This window comes from Nelumbo nucifera, chromosome 2 (genome assembly GCF_055504915.1).
Source record: "Nelumbo nucifera cultivar China Antique chromosome 2, China Antique-T2T, whole genome shotgun sequence".
NCBI classification, from domain to species: Eukaryota; Viridiplantae; Streptophyta; class Magnoliopsida; order Proteales; family Nelumbonaceae; genus Nelumbo; species Nelumbo nucifera.
This window is the reverse complement of record NC_142650.1, coordinates 114,205,964-114,227,450: the sequence shown is the minus strand read 5'-3', so window position 1 is coordinate 114,227,450 and position 21,487 is coordinate 114,205,964. Positions and strand designations below refer to the sequence as shown.

General features: G+C 38.4%; 1 protein-coding gene and 1 long non-coding RNA gene across 3 annotated transcripts in view; one reads left to right on the top strand and one right to left on the bottom strand.

Annotated features, from left to right (window-relative positions):
- LOC104611193 (uncharacterized) overlaps window positions 1-7,528 on the top strand; it is a 37,385-nt gene extending 29,857 nt beyond the window's left edge. The window contains exons 3-4 of the long non-coding RNA XR_737577.3: window positions 6,753-6,824; window positions 6,952-7,528. This is a non-coding gene — a long non-coding RNA (uncharacterized LOC104611193). The remainder of the gene's footprint in view (window positions 1-6,752; window positions 6,825-6,951) is intronic.
- Window positions 7,529-17,891: 10,363 nt separating this feature from the next.
- LOC104611192 (gibberellic acid methyltransferase 2) lies at window positions 17,892-21,245 on the bottom strand. Of its 2 annotated transcripts, none has more exons than XM_010278161.2 (3): window positions 20,430-21,245; window positions 19,785-20,078; window positions 17,892-18,503 (listed from the first exon to the last, which is right to left on the bottom strand). In XM_010278161.2, exons 1-3 carry the CDS (start codon window positions 20,928-20,930, stop codon window positions 18,141-18,143), a joined length of 1,158 nt encoding a protein of 385 aa, XP_010276463.1. In that variant the 5' UTR covers window positions 20,931-21,245; the 3' UTR covers window positions 17,892-18,140. The 2 variants fall into 2 exon arrangements, with proteins under 2 accessions (XP_010276463.1, XP_010276464.1); XM_010278162.2 differs by having other exon boundaries at window positions 20,439-21,241.
- Between the last annotated feature and the right edge of the window lie 242 nt (window positions 21,246-21,487).

Sequence of the window (21,487 nt, the reverse complement as noted above, 5' to 3'; positions counted from 1 at the left end):
CTCCCTTTTCGTTTCAGATCTAGTCCGGTTTGGTTTCAAGATTGATCATTGAAAATGCAGTTTTCTAAAATAGGGAATGCGATTCCCACATGGGAGAGAGAAATTTTTGAATTTTCGCCCAACCTTCCTGTAGGGTTCGGCTATCCATATGATGGATCTCTCATCCCTTCAAGTATTTCAGCCACACCATTTGCCATGGTCCGATATTCAGCTTCAATACTGGAACGAGAAACAACATTTTGTTTCTAATTCCTCTAAGAAACAAGGTTACCTCCTACAAAGGCGCAATATCCAGAGGTAGATCTTCTATCATCAATACAACCGGCCCAATCTGCATCTGTGTAAACTTCTCTCTTCATGTGATTATTATCCTCTCAACAACAAGTAGGTGGGTAGTTCTGAGAGAGTGCATATACTGACTAATCTTTGGAACATAGCTTTATCTTTAAGAGGCTCTCCACCTTTTGCACTAATCTTGTGATTCTGTTCAATAGGTGTATCAGTTGGCTTAACACCCAACTTTCTTGTTTCTTCTAACAAATCAAGGACATACTTCCTTTGAGAAACAAAGGTTCCATGCTTGGACTGAGCTACTTCAATACCCAAGAAATATCGTAGCTCTCCCAGGTCCTTTACCTCAAATTTTTGATGGAGAAGTTTCTTAAGAGACTCAATTTCGCTGTTATCACTTCCTGTTACTACAATGTCATCCACATATACAACAAGTAGAGTCAAGGAAGTATCAACTTTCTTAATAAACAAAGTGTGATCTGATTGAACCTGCACATAGCCAAACTTTTCAAGGGCTTGTCTGAATCTATCAAACCAAGCTCTGGGGGATTGTTTTAGTCCATACAAAGCTTTATTCAACCGACAAACCTTCTTACCTGTCTCTGTACTATAAAAACCAAGAGGTAACTACATGTTGCTACTGTTGCAAAAGTCTCCAAGTAATTTATACCATAAGTTTGAGTAAATCCCTTCGCAACTAACCGGGCCTTATATCTTTCAATGGAACCATCAACATTATGTTTCACAGTAAACACCCATCTACATCCAACTAGTTTCTTCCCTTTGGGTTGATCAACTAGCTCCCAGGTATTGTTTCTCAGAAGGGCATCCATTTCTACCTTCATTGCATCTTTCCACTCAGGAATGGTCAGGGCTTCTTGTACTGTTATAGGAATGGGAATATCAACAATTGATGTAAGAAAGGACTTGTAAGAGGGAGACTGGTGATCATAGGACAAGAATTGTGAGATACAGGGCTGTGGATGAGGTGCGACGACGTTTGCCTTTACGGACTGTAATGGGAAGTTCAAGGTCATTCAATGGAAGTGAGGACTTCGAAGATGGAGAAGGCTCAACAACAGAAGGCTCATCTGTAATGGGAGTCGGAACAGATTTAGTACCTGGATCTAGATCTTCAGAAGGAATTGGGGCTAGCCTGGACTGCTAATGACCGAAATCAACTTGCCTCCATCGTCTGTGATAAACTCTCAAATCCCAACATTTTTGACGACCCTCCCCATTACACCCCTCTTCACTCAATGGAACAGGTAAAGGGACTTCTGATGTATTAACCCCAACCGTACTACTCTCCCCCTGAGAAAAAACCCTAGAGTAATAAGGTACATCCTCAAAGAAAGTAACATCCATGGATACAAATCTCTTTTCTGAAGCAGGTTCATAGCAGCAGTATCCCTTTTGAGTTTGTGCATAACCAAGGAAAATACATTTTGAGGCATTAGGGTCAAATTTGGAACAGTGAGGGCCAAGAGTTTGCACAAAGCAGGTACAACCAAAGGTTTTAAAAGGGACAGAAAACAATTCTTTATCAGGATATAAAAGAGTGAATGGGGGTTTCATGTCAAGAACCCGTGAAGGAATTCGGTTGATGAGATACACAGTTGTGAAAATGGCATCTCCCCATAAATGTATAGGCACATTGGAGTTGAATATGATACTTCTAGCTACTTCCAATATGTGCCTATTCTTTTTCTCAGCCACCCCATTCTGATAAGGGGTATGAGGGCAGGTACTCTGATGGATAATCCCATGGTCAAGAAAATAAGAGGCTAGTGATGTTTTAAAGTATTCTCTCGCACTATTGGATCTGAAAAATTTGATTTTTACCCCAAAATAGGTTAAAATCATCTGATGAAGGGTTTGGGTTAGGGTAGGGACCTCATCTCGAGAACGCATCAAGTAGACCCAAGAAAATCGGGTGGAGTCATCAACAAACAGCAAGAAGTATCTGTACCCCCCCATAGCAGTGATGTGATATGGTTCCCAAACATCGGTATGCACAATGTCAAAAGGAACACTACTTCTCTTATTACTTAATGAATATGTTGTTTTACAATGCTTTGCAAGTTCACAACTTTCACACTTTAAACTGGACACTTGGATAGATTCAAATAAACTAGGAAACGAGCTTTTCAAAGACCTAAAGGATAAATCACCCAATCGGTTGTGCCAAAGCATGACTTGACCAATAGACTGAGAAACAAAAGACCCTCTAACTTCACTACCATCCCACTGTGAACTTCCTCCAAGCAGATAGATTTCATTTGTCTCACGGCCAGTCCCAATCACCTTCTTTGTTTCCAAATCCTGAAAAACACATCGATCAGGAAAAAAGGTTACTGAGCAATTCTAGTTTTTAGTAATGCTGCTAATTGAAAGTAAATTGGTGCTAAGTTTAGGAAGATGCAAAACAGAAGACAGGGAAATGGACTAGACAACTTGATGTATCCCTTGCTAGAAATGGGAACAAGTGATCCATCAGCAATAGACACCTTGTCTTTACCAGAGGATAAGTGATAGGTAGTAAATAGTGAAGGCAAACCAGTTATATGATCAGATGCACCTGAGTTTATTACCCAACAATGTTCAGTGTTACCTGGAGTTGAAGCATGATAAGATGAGGCCCGTGTACCTGAATGAGCAAATGCTGAGGTGGGAGGAGTTGATGTTGTGACTGGCTGAGATGATGATGTTGAATTACCAACCTCCTTTTCCAACTGAGTCAAGGCAGCTCGGACAGCTGTATTAGCATTCTCCTTCTTGTTCCTGAGTTTTGCGGGAACTAGATGAGGATGTAGCTTCCAACAGGTTTCTTTGGTATGCTTAGGTTTCTTGCAATGTTCACATATTAGGTCCTTTTTGTCTTGCTTCTTCATATCTCTCTCCTTATCCCCCCCAAACTTGGGTTTAGTTGCTGCCAAGGCTGATTCAAGTGGCGAATGCTGTAACATGTCTTTCCTTCTACTTTCTTCACTGTGCTCTAGAGAGTAAGCTTGTGATAGAGTCACACTGTCTCTTGTTAGAAACTGTTGTTTCAGAATGTCACACTCAGAATTCAGACTAACTAGAAACTCAAATACCCTATTGGTTTCAACCTGCTTTTTGTAGGTTTGTGCATCCTTCTGGCTTTCCCACTCAATTGTTTCTAAGTGATCAATCTCATGCCACAAGGATTTCAAGGTGGAAAAATAAACTGAGACTGGCTTCTCTCCTTGCTTAAGGTTATTCACCTTACATTTTAGCTCATAGGCCCTAGCAACATTGAGGGGTTGGGAGTAGGTTTCTTTCATGATATCCCAGATTTTTTTAGCTGTTTTTGCCCATAAATAATTTCGGCTGATATGTGGTTGCATGGAATTACACAGCCATGTCATAACCAAATAGTTCTCCTGAACCCATTTGGTATATATTTGGTCCTCCTTGGCTGGTTCCTTGACATTTCCCAGTAAATAATTTAGCTTTCCTCTACCCCCAATAGCCATCATTGCTGATTGGGCCCACTCTAGGTAGTTTGACCCATCAAATTTTACAGTGGTAATCTGAAAACTGTTCTCAGGTATGCTACCAGCACCACCAGCCCCTAAATAGTTTTCCCGTTGGCTCTTAAACTCCATTCTTTGTCAAGAAAAGATTAACAAATGCCTTTTGTATCACTGAGACTGGGTAACTACACCCAAAATTTGCTATCAGCCGAACCTACTTTATTCTTCTAGGTCGGCAATCCACCCAAAAAAGATAACCTTCTAAGTACAACTTAGAGTGTAGGGCTGAGAGTGCAAGGCTGAAACTAACTGCAGTCCTAGAATTGGCGACAGTCAAGAAACTAGAATCTTGAACCTAGAACCAGTCAAAGGTCAAGAAACAAGCCAAAAACACAATCAGTTCAGCCACACCTCTTAAAGTAACCAAAAAAACTATTCTTTTTATGTATCAAGAACAGTTCAGGAGGAAAAAACTTTCAGTCGAACCTTTGAAATAACCAGAAAAGGTAATCCTTTTAATAGAAAAGATTGACTTACTTCAGCAAAACTCTTGCCGCAACCTTCAAAGATAAGTCTGAACCCTAATCTTGAGGGTTCTTCCTTCTGACTTTCTGGCCGCAACCTTCAAAAACAAGTCTGAACCCTAATCTTGAGGGTTCTTCCTTTTGACTCTTCCTGATTGCTGGTCATCCTCTGATGCTTCACCAACAATCTCCAAGACTCAGCTGATGGCGAACATAAAAATGAGCCTTTGTACAATGAGAAACTGTACAGCAGGAAAATCGATATCCACAAATTTCCAATCCTCCAAAAACCAAAAAAGATTATAGATTTCTTACAAATAGGAAGTCTGAATCAAAAAAGGAAGACATATGCCTATTTTTGAATAGGTGATTAACTGCCAACCGGGAGTGTATCATCCCCAAAATTCTGTTAAAAACTTCTTCTTCTGGATGCAGATTGGTTGGGCTCCTTCTACTAATGGAATTCGATGGTCGCAAGCTCTCTGAGGTGGCAAGTCTTGGGGCTCTGAAAATACTTTCTGGTAGTCCTGCAACACCCTTTTCAACTGGGGGTCTAGCTCTATTGCCTCCTCTTCTAATTCATTGTGCATCTGAAGCAAGTATACTTGACTGGCACACTGCAGCTATGTTTTAAAACTTGGAGGTGTGACACAAGGCATTTCACTACCTTGAGGCGTGAGGCGTAGTTCAGAATGAAAGAGGCGTAAGCCTCCTTAAGAGGAGGGGAATGAGGAGGAAGGAGGAGGAAGGGGAGGAGGAAGGAGGACCTCATTTTTCTTTATTTTTAATAAAAATCTTTTATGTTAAAAAGAATGAAGATGGATAGGATAGGGGACCATCCAGAAAGTGTAAAAATGATTTTATTGAGATGTGCGAGCAAAATGTTAACACTGGTGATCGGCGATAAATCTCAGTTCCTTCGTCTTAAAGTTCTTTACTTGTGCGAGAAAATGAAGAGGTTTGCAGTAGTTGGATCAAAATCTTTTGAAATTTTACGAAAAGACAAGAAGATGAAATCACAGTAACAGAAAGAGGCAAGGGAGTTTGGACACATAGTCTTGACTCAGGAGGATTTTCTTTGGACCGGGAAGTTTATCCAGGAGGTTTTGGAAGACAAACGGAGGCTGTTCGCAGACTACAAGAGAGTTAACAAAGGAAGAATCTTTTGCATTCAGCTGAAGGAAAACAAATGGGGCAGATTTATTCTTTTGAGTAGATGGGAGAAGTTGGACATCTGTATCCCAGAAGAGCTAGCTTCTGGAGGTTGGAAATCTCTCATCCAATTGATGGACTACTTTTGTTCTTCCGAAGTGAAAATAGTTCTTGAAGTTCCTTCATCGAACCTGTTCCCTCCGCTCGGAACCAAGAGTAGGATCACCAAGATAGGGGGTTCTGCGCTTCTATCTCCCATCATGAGAAACCTTTTGGAAACTGGAAGATGGCATTCATTTGTACGAAGCCCTCCTCAATGAAGTGGGAAGATGTAGAGTTAGGGCTGTCTGCGAATCTTCATGCAGAATGCCTGGTGAAGTTGTTCCCTTTTGAAAAGAACAAAGGAGTGGGTTTTGCCCCCACGGAATTTCTATCTTATCCTGGAGCAAGCAAGAGTCAAACTTCATTTTTGGTGACTAGGTTAAATATACCCTTCCAAGAGAGGACAATTTACTGGGGTTGTTCACAAGAAGTGATAAGCTGGCTATACAGAAACTCTTTCAAGTGATTTTGGCTTTAATCTGGTTCTTGGCATTCTCTTTCATCAAAAGCTGTTTAGAATGATACAATCAAATGGCTAAAACAGCTGTTTATAAGCAGAAAACTGAACTAGTGAATATTAAATATAAGACCTAATAGTACCTTGGAATGTCATTTTGACTTCAATCTTGCCAATTGGATATTAGACAGGTTTATAAGCTTTCACTACTGAAATGTGGAAGAAACTATATTTAGATAGCCTTCTATAGGTCTTTTCTGTGACACATGTATGGAGTTGGTTATCTGGATAACCTTTTCTTTGTTTTCATTCTTTTTTCTACTTTACCCCTCTTTGTATACTTGCAGCCTGGTTGAAATGCATCTTTCAGGAGAAAGATAAACCACTACTGGATCCATCACTCTTTTGTTGTATGGTGAAAGATATAAGAATAAAACAACAATACCATTAAGTATTGACCTTTGAGTGCCTCTTAGATGTGAACCATCAAGTGCTGGTTATATCGTCGTCACATTTAGGTGAAGTTGATGAAATGATCATGCATTGTCCCATGCATATGTCAACGATGCTACATGTTCCAGCAGATTGGGTTTTCTAACCATTTTCCAGTATGCTGGTGCTCATATCTAAGTGGTTAATATCAAGGTGCTTAGCTATTTCTGAGTCTGCATTGTCAAGTTGGAGGACCCTTCCAATAATTAGTTTATTTGATTCGTTTGAATATAGATTCTTCTTGCAGCTAATAGCTGTGTTACCAAAGACATTACTGAACCAGGAGACTATGGTGGTTTTTCTTCGGTAAGGATTAATTGATAATGTTTAAGTTTTGTTTATCTTGTTGCACCAAAACAAAAAGTTTTATTAATCTATAGATGCTTAGAGAGTTTACTGATTTACAAGAATCTGGTTTTGGGTGTCTCTGTAGGTGCTTATCAATGAATGGCGGAGACAAGTTGCTACCCATCGTTGGATATTGAAGAAGGGCATTGTTGACCTGCTTCCATGCAATATATCATATATCAATGAGGTCATGTTGGTCCTCTACGGATGACAACGTGAGCATATGTGCTCATGGCTATTTACCAAAGATTGAGAGAAATTTTCATCATTTCAAGCAATGTTGACGAATCCATATCTATTCTGCAGCACAACTTATAAGGCAAAGTAGAAAGATTGCTGTTTTGCTGGGTTTGAATCTCTTTTTGGCAATACTATATATATGTGTGTATATATTTTGATGGGAAAGACTGAGGTATTGAGTGGCTTTTTAGTGACACCAATCAGACAACCACTCAATTCTTCATCCACTGAAAACCCCTATATCATTCGTGCATGTAGCTAAAACAAAGGATGAGCTGAAATATATATACATCCAGTCATCTAGATAACCTGTTTAAGAAATATGTAGGTTGTGATTGATTAAACCACTACAAAAAAAAATTGGTGTTTGTCGTGGAAAACTCTGTGAAGTTTACATAAATATTGTGTATATAAAAGTCTCAAAATAATTTTGCGACGTTTGAAAATTTCACCAAAAGATTTGTGTCGTTCAACCCAACTTTCGGGGATGTTTACAAATGTCACCAAAACATTTAGCTTTTGGTGACATTTACAAATGTCGTCAAAAAGGTCAATCTTCGTTGGCATTTACAAACATCACCAAAAAAAATTCAATTTTCGGTGACGTTTATAAATGTCGCTAAAATGCAACTTTATTGCTACTTTTGGTGGCATTTGTTTTTGGTATCCCAATGGCTTTACATAATTTCTTATCACATGTTTTACACTTAATTCATTGCATTCCTATGTATGACTATTCAATTGATAATATAAATATATATTAAAATAAAATAAATTAAACCTTAATATTATAATTAACAAAAATTTATTTACAAATAAGTATTCTTATTTAAACATAAAATACATGCAATAACGAAAAATTTATCATCCAAAATGAATAGATTTTCCCTTTACATTGGCATTTTTCTCCCTATTTGCTACATGTGCATGAGAGGACCCAGTGTCAAATTGTTGGATGTTCTACAAAAGACAAAAATAATGATGTTATTTTTATGCCAAAAGATATGAAAACCAACATCATAGTTTTGTATAGAATGGCGAGACAATGGCTAGGAGTAGAGGTGTAAAACGACCTATGCTGGGTTGGCACGGGGGCGGCTCACAGGCCGTCTCAAGCCATGCCTTCCTCCCCTAGGATATTTTGGGTGGTCGGCCTGAACCCATGCGTGCCTATGCCAGGCCATGTTAGGCTGGTTTGTGGGTTGAGCCTTAGTCTAGGCTGGGCCATAGACAGGACCAAAGTTATTTATTTAAAAAAAAATGAAAAAACTTAAAATTTTAATTTTATATGAACTTTGATGTATACAATTGCTTATATATACAATAATTAAATAAAATAGTATAATAAAATTGAAAGATGTTAATTTTATTAATATTATATATAATATATATATATATATATATTTATTTATATGGGCCATGCTGGGCCACGGGCCACAGACAGCACGACACGACAGTGCAAGCTGTGCCAGCCCGACCCACTGATCTGAAATCCAAGTCCAGCACAGCCTATGGACCATTGGGCCGGGCCGGATCAAAATCGTGCCAGGCCACGAGCAATACGACCCAATTTACACCACTAGCTAGGGGTCATAAATGGGTAGGTTGAGTGCGGATTGAGTACCAACCTACCCATTAATAACCCACACCCATTTTCCATCCATATAAATTGGGTAATAGTGGTCTAATACCCATGCTAACTCACCCAGTTTAAATTATGTAAACTACCTAAGAAAAAAGTTTTGGATTTAAGCTAAAAACTGGAAATTCCACAAAAAACATAAAATAATAAAAAATTTCTATATAATACAAAAAACAATATATAGAACTTCAAAAAATTATATATATCAACTAAAAGAAATTGCAGAAACATATAGAAATGATGATTTTTTTTAAAAAAAATTATATATTTCTGCTATAAATGAAAATTTTCAGAAAAACACATAAAATAATAAAAAAATTCAAAAAAATATCTAATTCAACTAAAAACAATAATGGTAGAAAAAATAGAAAATAATAAAATTTTGAAAAATTATATATTTCTGATATGGAAGAATAATTGCAGAAAATACATAAAATAATAAGAAGGTTAAAAACATTATATATTTAAACTAAAAATTGAATAATCTAATTTAATCGAAATAAAGATTTCCTTGCAACAAACTACTCTGAATATGAATTATGAAACAACCATGGATTCTTGTCATCTCATACGGAATGCACCAAAATTCTAGAATTGGCATTTGTCGTTTGTTTAGAAGGAATTTATTAATAAAAATGGGGGTGGGGGAACATGAACCTAACCCCTCAAAACCAATACGCAAGATCATCAACTTCTATCAAATAAACAAGTAGATGTAAATTCAAGAATCATATAGAGGGTGATACCCTTTATTTGGCCTTGAAGAATTATTGAAGATTTACACACTATAGCCAAGTCTTATTTAGATCTTGGTCCCTTTTAGATTTACGACCGCTCTTCTTCCTTTGGACAAATATGAAACCTTGATCAAAATCATTATCCTCTACTTCATTCTTGTTTGGTCCAATAATCTCGGTATCCAAATCCCCAGAATGAGCATCCACCTCTACACTATGAGCCTCTGTGCCCACCATAACCATATGGTCTCCTTTTGTTTCTTGCTTCATAGTAACAATACGTCTAGCATCAAGATGCTTTTGGATCATGGAAAGCATCGTTTATAACACCCACAATCTTCTTTTGAATACCAATCGAATTAGAATTAAGGTTGTTTCCTTGTGTTGCTCAGATCTTCGTCATCCTGGTTTTCCATTCTTTCCTATTCATACATTCAAATCCTTGATCGTGAATGTGAGAAACCAAAGATAGAATTTGAAACTCTTCACCCCAAACTGATGAGGAATCCAATAGTGGTGAAAACACCATTCCTAGAGACCGGTGCTAGACATTGTGTTTATACGCTTGACCATCCACCTGATTTTGGATTTTGCCTTGACTCTTGGAAGAGTCTTTGTGAATGTCATTTTACCTGTCTTATTATGCACAATGACAATTTCAGGTATCACCATAGGAGTAACCTTCTCATAGATCAAAATCAAATTCACAAAGGGGAGAGGAAATCATAGAATTGGCATTTCTCCAACTACACAATTTCAGATAACATACATAAAAAATTTCCATTGTAAATAATAAATTCATAATAAAGCATAAGAAACCCTAAGAAGGTCAAACCAGAGTTTCACCAGTAATTCCAAAATAAAATTGAAAAACAAAATGAAAGAAATAAAAAGGGAAGAGAGAAAAAAGATACCTAGCTTCTAATATAGAGAAATCGATAACCATGCTAGTCATCTTCCTTTTTGTTATTCTTTGTTTGTAAATAGTGGTTGAGTCCTAAATTGTTAACGGAACAAGATTCTGTTAAAGAAAGATCGGACATTCCGGAAAGCCAGGCTAGCAACCCAAAGACATTCACCACATGATCTTTTTTAAGACCTCATCGCAACTGTATTGAACTCATCGCATATGTATTTATATATGTTGTCACTCGACGAGTTGAGAATGAATGAAAGCAGATTTTTCTTCAACAAGTTTGTTTTCTTCTGTGCAAACTATGCTCTGTTTTTGTGAGTTTTGTATCATTTTACATGGTATCAGAGCCATTTTGGGATTCTGTATTTCGTTCTTCCATCTGGTTTTCTTGTTATGGAATTGAATCACGATTTGCTCTATTTTTTGCATACCTCGGATAATCCAAAGACTTTGTTGGTATCTTGTCCACTCAACGGAGATAACTACCTGGCTTGACAACATGCAATGAGAAATGCCTTAAGAGCCAAGAACAAGTATTGCTTTGTTGATGGTTCACCATCGAAGCCCGATGTAGGGTCACCACAAGAATCACTTTGGATCAAATGCAATTTGATGGTGATTTCTTGGATTTTCAATTCATTGGCGCGAGAACTCCATGATAGTGTTGTCTACACAGACAATGGTCAGTGAGATCTGGAAAGATCATAAAGAGAGGTTCCCGCAAAAGAATGCGCCAAGAACCTACTAGCTCAAGAAAAACCTTGCAACATTGCAGCAAGGAAGTCTTTCGGTAGCAGCCTACTTCACCAAATTGAAGGCTCTATGAGACGAACTCCAAATGCTGGTTCTTGTACTTGAGTGCACTTGCAGAGCAGCTAAGCAATTTGTGGCCATGCGAGAAGACGAGAACCATTTGGATCCTTTAGATCCAAATGATGGTTCGCGTGGGACTCGATGATGTCTTCAACAATGTTAGATCCAATATTCTTGGGTCGGATCCTTTGCCAAGCATCAATAGGGCATATGCTCTAGCAGTCCAAGAAGAAAAACACCTTGCTATCATCAACACATTGATTAATACAGATCTTGATGCTGGAGCGACACTCTTTGCAAATCTTTTCCAAGAACCATTCGGTGTTTATTACCCAGACCAAGCCTAAGGTGAAATGTGAGCACTACAAGAAACATGGGCATACATGAGATCGTTGCTTTGAACTTGTCGGATACCCAACGAACTGGAACAAAGGTAAAACACAAACACAATGCAAAGGAACAAAAGCCACATTTGCTTCAATCAGTATACAGAATGATGAAGCATCTCCCATACAAGGATTAAGCCTGTAACAATACAATCGACTTATGGCTCTCATAACACCAGATAACATCACAGCCAATGCCTCTGGTAAGGCTCTCGTTACCTTTCCCAACCACCCTTGGATCTTGGATAGCAAAGCTTCAGATCATATGGTTTTGATATAAAATTCCTTACTGTTCACAAAGTATTGGCCCAACCTAAGCCAGCTCGCTTGCCCAATGGAGTGGTTTTGCAAGCTACACATCAAGGGTCGGTTATGCTGACCCCTGATATTACTCTTCATGAGGCTCTCCATATACCTGGTTTCCTTTGCAATTTGATATCCATTAACAAACTAATTGATCAATTGTGATGCACTGCCATTTTCTTGCCAACTACTTGTGTGATTCAGAACCCAGTGTCGAGGAAAGTGATTGGCATGGGTGAGGCACTAAACGGAATCTACCACTTCATTGTTGACGCTCCATGTTCCTTTGCTTTGATGGCCCACAATGAAGTTACTGTTGATACATGGCACAAGTGCCTGAGTGATGCTTCTAGACACACTCTTTCATTAGTTCTTGGCATTTCCACTCTTCCTATAGGATTTCCATGTGACATTTGTCATCGTGCAAAGCAATCGCGTATGCCATTTCCCATAAGTAGTTCTCGAGGATCGAGACTATTTCATCTACTTCATGTTGACATTTGGGGTGTGTTATTCTACTCCTCACAGTGGCGCACAATATTTTCTCACCATAGTAGATGACTTTTCATGTAGTACTTGGTTGTATTTGATGCACAATAAAACTCAAGTTCTTTACTATTTTTCTCAATTCTACAATATGGTCAAAACACCATTTCAATGTTCTGTACGAATCATGTGCACGGATAATGGATTGGAATTTTTTTCACATCCCATGGAATTTGCTTGAGATAGCTTGAGCACATCGCTTGCAGGCATGCCTTCCTCTTTCCTTCTAGGGAGAGTGTGTGACTACAACAACATATTTGATCAATTATCTCCCAACTCAATTACTCAGCGGCAAGACACCTTTCAAATTGTTGTTTAATCGGCCACTGACATATGATCATATTCGTGTATTTGGCTGCTTGGTCTATGCCATAAACCATAGTTGTACTTGCGACAAGTTTATTGCTCATGCGATGAGAGGAGTGTTTGTTGGATATCCATTTGGACAAAAGGCTTACAAAATCTTTGATCTAGATTCCCAACAAATCTTCACCTCATGTGATGTTGTCTTCTATGAAAATCATTTCCTATTCATGGTGAATGAATCAACACCTTTCACCAATTTAGGGTTGGTTATACCATTACCCACTTCTAACAACATTGATTGCCTTCCACATGATGAGCAAACGGTTCAGCCCAACCTGATTCAACCTGACTCAGTCCAACCCAATCAGGTTTGTCCTATCCATGGCATAGCTAACATAACTCACCCTCATCGACAACGAAAAACTCTAGCATACTTAAGGGATTATGATTGTCAATTCTCTGGGTACTCAACCAGCTTCCTTCATCATGTGCACACCCCAATTGAGCCACACACATATAATCAAATAGTTCTTGATCCACGATGGTGGCGAGCTATGGAAGATGGACTTTCAACATTGAATCAAAATAACACATGGACCCTTGTTGAACTTCCGACAGGAAAACAAGCCATTGGTGCATGATGGGTGTACAAAATCAAGTATCGAGTTGATAGAACAATTGAGCTTTATAAGGCAAGACTTGTGGCTAAGGAGTACACTCAGGTCGAAGGTATGAACTTCCATGACACATATACACCGGTGGCCAAACTAGTTATCGTCCGGTGCCTTTTGTCAGTTGCTGCCAGTCGAGGATGAACCCTTCACCAACTCGATGTTAACAATGCTTTTCTAAATGGTGATCTCCATAAGGAAGTCTACATGGAAATTCCGCCAGGTCTATCTAATCCAGGAAACAACCGAGTGTGTAAACTAAATAAATCCCTTTATGGTCTACAATAGGCCTCTTGATAGTGGTTGAAAATTTTTCAGACGTCCTCAAGTAGTATGGGCTCACTCACTCATTAAATGACTACTCACTCTTCTTCTCCTCTAATTTAGGTTCATACATTGACGTCCTTGTTTACGTTGATGATTTGATCATCATTAGTAGTAATCTTGATCAAATTAATGATCTAAAGCAATACCTGCACACGTGTTTCCGTCTTAAAGATTTGGGATCACTCACTTATTTCTTGGGGACTGAGGTTCAACGTTCTTCATTTGGAATTTTTTTACATCAACGAAAGTATCTACTTGACATACTACATGAAGCCGACATGATTGGTTATCACCCAACTTCATTTCCAATGGAACAACAACTACAGTTTGACGAGCAGAGTTCCTTACTTTCGAACCTCAATCGCTTCCGCCATCTCATTGGCCAATTAGTGTATTAACCATAACACGACCAGGACTCTGTTACTCTGTTCATGCCCTTAGTCAACATATGCAACACCCAACTGAAACTCACATGACTGTAGCCTTATGCATCCTTAGATATCTCTCCGCCTCTCCAAACAAAGGCCTCTTCTTACCATCAACAAATGACTTTATTGTTCGAGCCTATTGTGATGCTGACTGGGGTAGTTGTCCAATCTCCCAACGATCTACAACGGGGTATGTGATCTTTGTTGGTAATTCACCTGTATCTTGGAAGACAAAGAAATAGAACACTGTAGCCCGCTCATCAACCGAGGTGGAATATCGTACAATGGCTTCTACCACTACAAAGTTGCTCTGGCTCAAACGCCTTCTTACTGATCTCAATATTTCTATCACTCAGCCATTATTGCTTCATTTTGACAATCAAGCGGCTCTTCATATAGTAGCAAATCCAGTTTTTCACGAACGGACAAAGCATATAGCAAGTGATTTCATCATCTACTTGGAAATCAAAACCTCTCAATAGTTCTTGCGTGAACATGTTCAAACCAAGACAATCAAAACCTCTCACCTTTCAATAGAGGAGCAATCAGATGACTTGTTTACCAAAGCCTTAGGAGCTGATAGATTTCATTATCTACTTGGAAAGTTCGGCATTCATTCCCTTCATGCCCAACTTGAGGGGGGGAGGGTGTTAATGGAACAAGATTCTGTTAAAGAAAGATCGAACATTCTAGAAAGCTAGGCTGGCAACCCAAAGATGTTCACCATGTGATCTTTTCTAAGACTTCATCGCAACTGTATTGAACTCATCGCATATTTTGACCTCATCACATATATTGACCTCATCGCATGTGTTTATATATGTTGTCATTCGATGAGTTGAGAATGAATGAAAGAAGATTTTTCTTCAACAATTTTGTTTTATTCTATGCAGACTATGCTTTGTTTTTGTGAGTTTTGTATCATTTTACATAAATTAAAACTTCATAGTTGTAGACATTTTATTATTACATATTTATATTTTATATATTAAAAAGGAGTTCGACTATGATATTGGAAATGTTGTCAATGGTGACCACTGAAATCTAGCACTTTTAGGTCTAAAGAAGCGAATGACTAGTGAAGAAGACTATGCATGTGTTTGGTTCCTTGGGCGTTTATTAGATAAACGTTGATTTGAAAATATTGTTTTAAACGTTTTATTTGCTTTCAAGTAATACATAAAGTTACTCTCCACTTCAGATTAAAGTGTGCAAGTATGCCACATAAGCATTTCAATTCAAGAAATGCTAAGGCGTTAGGGGAAACAAGAATTTGGACTTTTCACCAGCACTTCATGCATAGAAATGAAAGTATTTATTTTTAATTGATAAATGGTGAAACCCAACAGTGGTTTCAAGCATAATAAGCGCCAAGGCCTACGTGGTGCTGATGTGGTGGTTTTTTTTTTGTTTTTTCAATAAACGCCCACCAAAACCAAACATAACCTATATGGAGGCGTCTGGTAGCGGTGAATGATGATTTCAAATCCTAACCCTATGTCCCTAGCAATTGATAAAGTGATACCCAATAAATACCCTAAACCTAATCCACCTTACTTGACTCATATCAATCCAATAATCAAATGGATTGGATCCAAAATTGCCACCCCTATATTGTAGAGAGCATCTAAATCTCTTACAAATAAAAACTTTATTCATATAGCATTCAAATATAATGCAAATTTGAAATATCTTTTGTACATATATATTAAATTTATAGGAAAATATTCCCAATATGTGGCTGAATTCTCATTCTTTCATATTCGCATGAATTTTTAACATCTGAATCGCCAATGGAACAAGTGGCTGCATTTGAATTTTTGTAGGCTGAGTGAGAGGCTTTATAAAATATGAAAAAGTAGGACATGCCCAATACAGATTTCTGATTTTCACTACAGAGCTATAAACATTCAAAATGTCAGCAATCCTCACTTGGCATCAATTTCGAGCAGTTCGCACCGAGCAGCTTGCACCTACTCAACAGTACTTTGGGCCTACAAATTCTGACCCTGAGATGAACCGTCATTCTCCTAAAAAATATAAATACATACATCATCAATCCTGGCCGGCCGGCCGGGGAGGGGAGAAGTGTAGGTCTATGGCGTCAGCTCAAGAGAAAGATTCCCGACGAGTGGATTGGACGGGTCTAATGGCCTGCTTCTGTCTTCAGTTCTGTGTTGGTGTTGTTGCAACCTTACCTTACACATACTTCACGAGAGTGACGAGACGAGGGTAGGCAAAACAAAAGGATCTACAGACCTGCCCTTCGTTCTCTGGGGTTCCTCTGTCTCTCTGTCTCTCTCTCTCTGTGGTCTATTTTCTTTCATGGGACACAGCGGACAGGTCACGTGGATAATAGGGACCAGGGCAAGCCTTTCCACAAGGGAGAGAAAAGTGGGGGACGAAAGTTGAGACCTCAGAATAACAGATCCGATGTGATAGCTGATAGAGTTGGGCCCACACTCCACAGCTTGTCAGCTTTACACGCTCCGACCTCAAGGCTGGCAAATGATTGACTTGACTGGTCAACAAAACCATCAATTTCCTTTCTCCAACTCCCATACCATCGCTGCAGTTGTCTCCAGTCTGCACCAGAGAGAGAGAGAGGGGGTCTGTACTGTGTGCCGACTCTGCGTGTGTAAAGTTGAGGACCACGTGTTTCTTCTGGTTCTGGTTCATCTTCAATAGTTTAATGACCACCCTGGCTCCTCCCCTTTCTCTTATGTCTTATCCCCCCTCGACATTGATAAACAAATATAAATATAATTAATAATTTATGAAGGCCCATAAAAATCCCAAAAATTATTTTTGAGTGTTAGGCCCAAAAATGAAAGAAAAGTTACTTTATATTAAGATTCATGATGACAAAACTTTTATCATTAGAAAAAAGATAAAAAGCCAGAATCAAAACATAGCACTCTTGTAATTGCAATGTTGAGTACTGCTCTGTTGGAATATTAGATAAGAGAGCATTTCAAAATTCAAATTATTGGCCAGGCGTCTTTTTTTAGGGGATAAATTCTTCTAAGTACATCAACTACCATTTGAAAAATTGATTCATTGTCCATTGTCCACAGACTAACAATCAATATATATCCCTCCCTTATCTTGATGAGAGAGAGAGAGAGATTCACTAAGACGTAGTTGTAAAGAATTTCTCTTCCTTCCTCATTAGCTGGTCTGTGTGCATCTTGAAGAACAACTTGTTTACCAAATGGCCATAACATATGCGGCCACTAAAGAATTGCTTATACACTAAACAGTTGCTTATATATGCTTACTAAAAGACTGGCTTTCATTAGACCAGCGTAAAACTATAAAAGAGAGATGTGCCTAAGGCGGCATGCAAGCAGACCGTGCACGCTAAGAGAAGAAGTGCAATTACTACCACAAGAAGTATCTTATAGTCCTGTTCTCTTGTTCTGTCACTTGTCACGATTTACATGGAAGTATCTCTATGGTTGGGAACCTTTCATGTGGAAATATCTCTATGCTCTGAAATCTTCACCATACAATTTGGGAGATAGCTATAATGGTAGTGAAAATTAAATGATTAATGTTCCCCAGTCTCCAGTCTCTGGCAATATGGATTGAAATTAAAATATAATATTATTGAAGTTGAAGAGTAAATTTCTCCCGTTCCATTCATTTTTCCTTATCTATTTTATTATAATGTAAAAGGGGATATATATAAAAATCGAATGAATGGTGTTTTATATGATCATGAACAAATTAAATTCCACCCATAGAAAATAATGAAAATAAAACAAAGCAATCTTCATCTATAAAATGTATGTGACTTGGGTTCACTGATCAATTAGACAGTGTATACATCCTATTCAATCAATTTCCTTTTCATGTTGACTTGAGTAGTTGGGTGTGAAGGGTCTGCATAGTTATATATGTATGTGTTTGATGGGAGGCATACAACTCAGGCAAAGGTAGTTTAGTTAGTTATCTCACTTCCTGATTGCACATACAACAATGACACCATAAAAGCATGTTTTGTGAAGCATTTCTATGTCAGCAGAGGCCCTCTTTTCGAATCTTTTGAATAGCTCTTCAGAGAGTTTGGGTCCAAGGTGAGCCTCAACTATAGGTCTGAGTGTCGCCCGGACTAGATTGGCTTTGGCTCTACCATAGGAAACTGGATCCCTTATCCACTCCTCTTGTTTCTCCTTTGAATGCTCTACTATTCTCTGGTACTCCAATCTTTGTATCTCAAATCCACCACATTGATGGAAAGCCTTCTCAACTTCTTCTATACTTCTCATGTATGCAGGAATGTTGAATGTGTCTCTTGTCTCTTCATCAATCAATCCCTACCACAAATAAAAACCATCATAAAAAAAGGAAATATTCAATTCAAAATCGATCGGAACATGCTCAAAACAAACGCATTCCAAGATTACTGGACAAACTGAATTATCTCAGATGATCAAAAGGCCATTTTGGGCTTCAAAAACTAATTAATAAACCATAGCTTAATAGTGCTTTAAACTTGTTTTCCCTTAATACAGTAATAGCTAGTGCTTTAATTAAGTTAATTTCTCGACAAGATTTATACGAAAATGGCAGCACACTATCCCATGCATTATTTAACAAATAGTACTTTTTTTTAGAAGGCCCCTTGGGGAAAATTCATTCATCAACAAACTCGGTTTACATGAATCTCTTGTACAATAGTATTGAGGAGGAAATCAGGTACTTGAGACCAAGTTTTAACTCTTGTCAAGTAATAGCCAATTTATTTGCAGCCATGTTAGCTTTTCTAGAAATATAATAAACCAAATAACTTGAGAAGCAATACAGCAGTTGTTTGCAATCAGCGACTAAGTTGCTAATAGACCATGTGGATCCAACGAATTCACCAACAAACATCTGATTAAAGTGAGGGCGTCACTCTCAACTAAGATGCGAGAAATACCCACCTCTAAAGCCAATTTCAAACCTTCCACCAAAATCAGGGTTTCAACGATCAACGGGCTTTCATTTTGGAACAAATATTACTAGATGGTATGATAAGGATGCAACTGCATAAAGTTACTTAAAGGTTGATAGCATAAAGTTACTTAAACCAAACATATACCATAAGTAATGACCGGACCCACATTAATTACTTAAACCAAACATATACCATAAAGGTTGATAGAATAAAGTTACTCTTTATTTTCTCTCAAACCAAGCATAAGATAAAGTTACCTCTGAAAAGAACAAAAGAAGAGCAATACACCAAGTGAAAGGTTGATATATGTTTCGTATTTGAGTTTGGTGAATCGAGGCATTTTTTATACATGAGAAGAGAAGAGGGGTTCCCCACACAAAAACAAATTAAAAGAGTAACTTGTCTCCTCCCGGCCAGCCCCTAGATGAGAAGAGGTTAACAGCCATATCGAAAGGGTCTGAGCTTAATTGGGTGCATGCGTTAAACAGTTATATACGAGTATAGATGGATGGAGACAAGGGAATGAAGAAATACGAGGAAAAGGGTGGTGATGTCATGTCAATTTTAGGGTGGAAATTATATAAAAAAGGAGGAGATTTAATTACATTATTCCATATATATATATATATGCATATGCCAAAAAGAAAGAAAGAAATACCTCATTTAAGAGGTCTTCCCATGCCTGATCCATGGAACTTGTGAAAGGGTGCTTGGCCCTTGAATCAGGGTCACCTAACTGGTTCTCCGGCTGCTCCAAGCCTTGCCGTCCGGCCATCAATATAAACAACGTTCCTCCCTCGACAATCTCTTCTCTTCGGCATTGTAGGAAGGCCCTCAAATCCTCATCGGATTGCTTAGCATAGGCTTCCACAACCTCTTTCTTTGCTCCATCAATCCAAGCTCTTCCTTTGTTCCAAGCCAGTGATCTCTTATCCAACACCACCTCTGGTATCTATATATAACATCACCAACCAAAATTAAAGGAGAAGAGAAGCAAAAAAAAAAAAAAATGGAAAACTTGAAATTGAATGAAACCCATGATATGATTTTTTTAGTCATATGTAACTTCTTCAATTCTTATATTTTCTAGCTAGCTTTCCCAAGTCCCAACAAAATTAAATTTTATCGAGATTAAAAGAAAAATAGTATAATTAATACAAGTATATATTGAGGAGAAGGCGTTATTATACTAAATGAATACCTACGGAATGGTAATTAATAACAAAGGAAAATTAGAATATATATATATATTATTAATAGAATAGTACTGCATGTAAGAATAAGAATGAAGATATATACCCACAGGCCATACCCGAGAAAGCCAGTGTAGGGCGCTTAAGCTGACAGCCACATGAAGCTTCCCTTTAGGAAAGAGGCGGTGGTAGAAGGATCCCGGCACTCCAGCTGCATAGTAACGCTTCTTCTTGTTATCAATGAATGGAGGCAAGGATCGGAAGAGGGAATTAAAATCGTTGGAAGGGAGATCAGAAAAGAAAGCCTCGAATTCAGGCTCGAAAGCACAGTCTTTGTTATAGCGCCCCCTCAGGGTGTCGATGACCAAGTCGATGGTAGACAAGGTGTTGAACCCTGTCGCACAGCCCAAGTCTGCAATCCTCAGTGACGCCTCCCCGTGGAAAAGCCGCATGGATTGAATGGCTGCAATCAGCAATGGCTTTGATAAGCTGATGGCAGATGCAGGGGCGTCTGAGTTCCTGGCGTAGCTGCCGTCGTCGTCTCCTCCTTGCATACACAGTATTCTATCAAGCCCTCCACTCCATGTCTGCTGCCACTCATTCAACTCCATCGCTGCTTATCTTGTGCACAAGATGAAGATAAAAGATGCGTGTATGTTTGTGTGTGTGAGGGAGAGAGAGAAAAGAGCCAGAGATCAGAACCTCGTCATAGGCATAGCAGCATCATCTGACTCCATGTCACACGACGGTTAATGGAGATCTTGTGGACTGGGTGATGGTTCTGGTCCCACTGTAGATAGAAACTAAAAGAATAGGCAGAATAAACTGAAAGAACTAATGAGAGTGTTGAGTTCTCGGTTTCAGTCCAAACTGACCAAGAGGTCCTTTATAAAGAGAGGAGGTTAAAAGTGAAACTATATTTGGGAGACCCCCAACCCACCATTTCTTTTTTTTTTTTTTTTCTCTTTCCAATCTTAATCAATAATTCGAAGCTATCATATATGTATACATGCCACATCAGCAAAAACAATATAATTTTGCTGATGTGGCAATTGCTTTTGTTTTCAAAAACAAAACCAGCAATCATGTCGTTGATTTCCTACACACCACCTAAATTTGGGAGACCCAACCCAGCCTTTTAAACAACACATAGACCACTCATTATCTA